General features: G+C 42.3%; 1 protein-coding gene across 1 annotated transcript; it reads right to left on the reverse strand.

Moving 5' to 3' along the window:
- Positions 1 to 3939: 3939 nt before the first annotated feature.
- Positions 3940 to 4890, reverse strand: LOC105727862 (olfactory receptor 6F1-like). Its single transcript, XM_012468006.2, has one exon. The coding sequence runs from the start codon at positions 4888 to 4890 to the stop codon at positions 3940 to 3942; it is 951 nt and encodes a 316-aa protein (XP_012323429.2).
- Between the last annotated feature and the right edge of the window lie 1238 nt (positions 4891 to 6128).

The following is a 6128-nucleotide window of genomic DNA, read 5'->3' on the forward strand; positions in this document are numbered from 1 at the left end:
TTGCTTACCATGGAAATCTGAGACTGTGTTACCTAATTCAAGGCTGTGACTGTGTAGAAGGTACAGTGTGGAGCTCAGTGCTGGTGGGGGATGTCAATGGCGCTGGCATGTGCTGGGATACAGGGCACTCTGTCCCTGCCAAGCATAACCAAACAGTAATTTTAGAGACAATTGTGGCATATTCAGTAGTGTCCTCTTATCTGCAGGGGATACATTTCAAGGCCCCGGCGGATGCTTGAACCCACAGATAGCACCAAACCTTATGTACACTATGTTTTTTACCTATACATACATGCCCTTGCTAAAGTTTAATTTATAAATTAGGTACAGTAACATAAATAGCAATAACTAATTATAAAATAAAATAATGATAATATGCCAACCTCACTACTCTTGCACTAGGGGCCATTATTCAGCAAAATAAGGGTTACTTGAACACAAGCTCTGTAATATTGGGACAATCGCTCTGGCACTCAAGAGGGCTACTGAGTGTCTAAAGGGCAGGTAGCCTTTACAGTGGAAATACTCCAGACGGAGAGATGATTCACTTCTGGGAAGGGACACAGTGGGACAGTGAAAGACTTGAAAGATTTTTAACATGCTACTCAGGAGAACAGGCCAGTTAAAACTTATACATTGCTTATTCTAGAATGTTCCACTTAATATTTTTGGACCATAGTTTACTGAGGGCAACTGACACCACAGAAAGCAAAACCTCAGATGTGAAGAGCACTACTGTATAAGGGAAGTTTCCTAGGTGCCTCTGGACAGAGAGAGAAGCCACTGAGTTGGTAAGTGGTGTGTCACTGCAGAAGAGGCCTGTAAACAGAAGCACTGGATTCTAGACTTTGTTATATAATTACCCAGGAAAAGTCCACCTAACCCCTAGGAGATCACTTTCCTGTGAAAGACTATCGACTAGGTAAGCCATTTATTATTCTCTCTGCACCTTAAAAATTCTGAGCATTGGTTGGGCACAGTGGCTCACACCTGTAATCTCAGCCCTTTGGGAGTCGGAGGTGGGTGGATCACCTGAAGTTGAGAGTTCGAGACCAGCCTAACCAACATGGAGAAACTCTGTCTCTACCAAAAATACAAAATTAGCTGGGCACAGTGGCACGTGCCTTTAATCCCAGCTACTTGAGAGGCTGAGGCAAGAGAATCACTTCAACCTGGGAGGCAGAATTGCAGTGAGCCGAGATGGCGCCATTGCACTCGAGCCTGGGCAATAAGAGCGAAACTCTGTCTCAATAAAAAAAAAAATTCTGAGCATTTATCACTATATAATATCAAAAATGAATTCTTACTAGAGCATAGTTTTGACTAGGATTTGGTGCAGAAGGTGGAACCTAAAAGGATTACAAGAGCTCTTCATTTAGTGAGCCTTTCCTGTGGGCCAGACCATGAACTGGTCGTGTTCTCAGAGTATGAGAGAGACAGGGCAGGCTGTGTGCGGTGGCTCACACCTGTAATCCTAGCACTTTGAAAGGCTGAGGTGGGCGGATCATTTGAGGTCAAGAGTTGGAGACCAGCCTGACCAACATGGTGAAACCCTGTCCTACTAAAAATACAAAAAAAATAAAAAAATAAAAAGCCAGGCATTGTGGTACATGCCTGTAATCCCAGCTACTGAGGAGGCTAAGCCAGGATAATTACTTGCACTCTGGGAGGTGGAAGTTGCAGTGAGCCAAGATTGCACCACTGTACTCCAGCTTGGGTGAGACTCTGCTAAAAAAAAGAAACAACAAAAAAACTCATGGCATTTCCTCCTTTACAGATAGGAAAGCCTGATTCGTGATTGTGAATCACTTAACCAAAGCCACACTGCTAGAAGTGTGGCTTTGCATCATGATGCAAATCTTGCTCTCTTGTCCAGCCGTTCATCTTTCTTTAAATTTAATCTGACATTGAAACTTGCTGCAGATGAACCACCAGCAGATAATTGAAAGCTGACAACTTTTACTTTTACTGAAAGTACCTTGAGATGATTTCAGCATATTTGATTCTAGTTTATGACAAGAGGACAATTAATTCTCTTTTCATAAGCAAAGCCAGAGAATGTCTTCAGATACTTATGTGCTGTTTCCCAGCCAGAGTAACCTCCATGAATGGTGAATATAATCTCTTTGTTTCACTCAAAAAAGGAGAAAAGTGTGGAAGAAAGATTCTTGTCCCCAGCACTGGGGGAACATACTTTGTAGGAACCAGAGAAGGAGACAGGCAGCATCTGTGTGCAATGCTGACCTCAGCTTTTCTACTCTGAAGTCAATTCTGCTCTTTAGAATTGCATAGAGCCAAGAACAAGCACAAGCTCACCACACCCTGTGTTCTAACTACTGAGAGTATGTGCCAACAGGAAGGGAAGCAGGTACAGACAAGAGCCTGGCGGGAGGAGGTGGCACTCAACACAGATAAATCCCTAACTTCCAACTGAGCTTACCACTGTGGCAGCGGAGGGGATGGAACACTGGAGATAGGGTCGTAGGTCCTTTGTCTAGCTTATTTCCCCAAATCCTCATTTTCCCACTTCTAATTTCGAAAGCACAAAGTACTAGAAAATGCTTTTCCTAGGCAAAATCTACTTCAGAGAGACTGAAGTTTTACGTTCTTGATATACAATTAACATCTATAATAATAGTTATTATTTTTAAACTGATTTTTTAGAGCAATTTTAGGTTCACAGCAAAATTGAGCAGAAAATGCAGCAGATTTCCACATATCCTTCACCCCCACACATGCACAACCTTCCCCACTATTGACGTCTCACACCTGATTGGTTAGAATCAATGAACCCACAGTGACACATCATCACCAAAGTCTGTAATTTGCATTAGGGTTCATGCTTGGTGTTGTGCATTGAATGGGTTTGGACAAATGTATAATGGCACGTATCCACCCCTATATTATCATATAGAGTAGTTTCATGGCTGTAAAAATTTCTCCATGCTCTGCTTATTCCTCCCTCCCTCCTAACTCTTGGCAATCACTGATCTTTTTACTTATCATTTTGCCTTTTCAGATTGGTTTCTTTTACTTAGTAATATGCATTTAAGTTTACTTCATGTCTTTTCATAACTTGATAGTTCATTTCTATTTTTAGCACCTAATGGTATTCTATTATCTAGATGTACCACAGTTTATTTATTTATTTACTTACTGAAAGACATCTTATTTGCTTCCAAATGTTGGTGATTATGAATAAAGCTGCTTTGAACATTCATGTACAGGTGTTTGCATGGGCATATGTTTTCAACTAATTTGAATAAATAGCAGTGAGTGTGATTGCTTAATTTTGCTGTAAAAGTGTATTTGGTATTGTGAGAAACTGCTAGAGTATACTCCAAAGTGAGTGTACCATTTTGCATTCCCACCAGCAATGAATGAAAGTCCCTGTTGCTCCACATCCTCACCAGCATTTGGAATTGTCAGCATTTTGGTTTTTGGCCATTCTAATAGGTGTGTACTGGTCATCTTCTTATTTTCAATTTTGAATTACAAGTACAGTTTTATATCATATATGTAGTTTTATATTTGTTACTTGATTAATGTTTTTCTCCCCATAGACTGTGAGTTCAGTGAGAGCAAGGACTGACTCTGTTTTTGCCCATCATTTTATCACTTATGTCCAGGACAATTCCTTGAGCATAATACACCCTTGATGAATATTTTAATGAATGAGTAAACACCCTGACTGGCTCATTTTGAACGAGGGCTTCTACGTAAGAATCCAAGTCTATCGGAGTTGATGGAGCAGAGTCCGACCTGCTTAGATCATATCCTGGGACAGCAGTTTACCCAGGGCGGTCATAACTCAGTAGATGTAGCTGGTCATCTGTTTTAGGTAGCTCCTCATTTACGCAGCTGCCCTTCATATAAAATTTAAATTATTCAACCCAGTTTATCAAGCTTTGGACAAAGACAACTTTTTTCCTTTTTGTATTATCTAAGGAAACCTGACTTCTTCCTCAAGCACTTCTTCAGAGCTTCGTGGATGTCTCTGTTTCTCAGGCTGTAAATGATAGGGTTAAGCGTGGGTGTCAGGACGGTGTAGAGCAGAGAGGCCCCTTTGCGCAAGAGTTGAGATGAGTTGGCTGAGGGCACAAGGTATGTGGCAATCAGTGTCCCATAAAACACCATGACCACAGTGAGGTGGGAAGAGCAGGTAGAGAAGGCCCTTTTCCGGCCTGTGCCAGATGGGATTCTTAGGATGGCAGAAAGGATGCAGGAGTAGGAGGCTATGATGAGGAGAAATGGGACCAGAGTCACTGCCGAAGAGGTGGCAAAGGCAACGATCTCAGTCACTGAGGTGTCCATGCAGGAGAGATGAACCAGAGGGGTGAAGTCACAAAAGAAGTGATCAATTTCATAGGGCCCACAGACGGTTAGTCTACACAGCAAGACCATGGTGATTGCTGTGAGAAGGAAGCAGCAGAACCAAGAGCCAGCAGCCAGCCTGATGCACAGGGAGCCAGTCATGAGGACGCGGTAGCGAAGAGGCCAGCTGATGGCTAGGTAGCGATCATAGGACATTACAGCAAGCAAGAGGCACTCCGTGGCAGCCAGAGATCCAAAGAAGTAGAACTGTGCCAGGCAGCCAGCCACAGAGATAGTCTTCTGTTCAGCTATGATAATCAGCAACATTTTGGGGATAATGTTAGAGGTGTACCAGATCTCCAGAAAGGACAAGTTCACCAGGAGGAAGTACATAGGGGTGTGGAGGTGATGGCTGACCAAAACTAGAAGGACAATGAGGATGTTTCCAGAAACAGTTAAGATGTAGAAAACTAAAATTATCATAAAGAGGAAAATGTTTAGCTGTCTGATGGAGGAGAATCCTTGAAGCACAAATTCCACTCTCAGAGTTTGGTTTTCCCAGGACAGGATCACCATGCCTCAGCTTCACTAGAACAGAACACCCAGTGATAAAACAAGAAAATGGAGAAAGTTCTAGCTTACACAAAGGACATCAACAGTGAATGGTTTTTAAAACCCACTCAGGTTTTTGGAAGGTTTCTTATTTGAACGGAGAGAGATCATCTTTTTGTTTTTCAAGGTCTAAAATAAGAAAGAAAAAATTTGGAATAAGAACCTATGACTTCAATCTCCCTTTTTCTCTTTTATCTTCACTTCATCAGGAGCAATGTCAGTCTTTGAGGAAAACAGAAACAGTAGAATGCAAAGGGGAAGGAGGACAAAGAAAGGGAGGAAGAAGCACCTATTACATGCTCTTCCTGCATGTACTGTGTTAATCTGGTGAGTTATGAAAAGGAAGGTAGAAGATCTGAAGGGAGGTAGGACCGAGAGGAGGATGAGGAGCACATTCCAGAGGATTTGAGAACTCTCACAGAGGACCTACAGAGTCACCGATCCAAGATAAAGAACCCTTCCCCTCCCACCTCAAGCATTGTTTATCTTTAGTGAGATGGCCCTGTCCTATCAATCATGTATCCTTTTCTTTTCAGTTTCTTCCTGAGTTGGGAAGGAAGTTTTTTATTTCTGTTTCAGTTACGATGGCACTATCAAGAGAAAATCGTGTCAATGTGAGGTTTGAGATTCTCTGATTCTTTTTTTTTTTTCTAGACTCAGTCTCATTCCTTCACCCAGGCTGGAGTGCAGTGGTGCAATCTTGGCTCACTGCAACCTCTCCCTCCCGGGTTCAAGCGATTCTCCTGCCTCAGCCTCCCAAGTAGCTGAGATTACAGGTGTGCACCACCATGCCTGGCTAATTTTTGTATTTCTAGTAAAGATGGGGTTTCATCTTGTTGGCCAAGCTGGTCTTGAATTCCTGACCTCAACTGATTCTCCTGCCTTGGCCTCCAAAAGCTCTGGGATTACAGGTGTGAGCCACCATCCTGGCCAAGATTTTCTGACTCCGAGGTCAGTGCCCATGCTGATATAACCCAGAAATGCCTTTTCTCACAATTTTAAATAGATAAAATCAGACCATTGAAAATACTTTATCTAGGACTACAGTAAATGGGAAAATTCAGAACTAAGTGGCCTAACACACTGTGTGCAACCAACCAATGAGTGTAAGATAGGCTTGGGTTATTTTAAGTGAGTTAAGGAAATCCAAGTCTCATCTTCAGTACCATCTTGGTTAAAGCCCACCATACACCCCACTAAAA

This window comes from Aotus nancymaae, unplaced genomic scaffold (genome assembly GCF_030222135.1).
Source record: "Aotus nancymaae isolate 86718 unplaced genomic scaffold, 86718_ANA_hifiasm-v0.15.2.pri h1tg000007l, whole genome shotgun sequence".
Lineage (NCBI taxonomy): Eukaryota > Metazoa > Chordata > Mammalia > Primates > Aotidae > Aotus > Aotus nancymaae.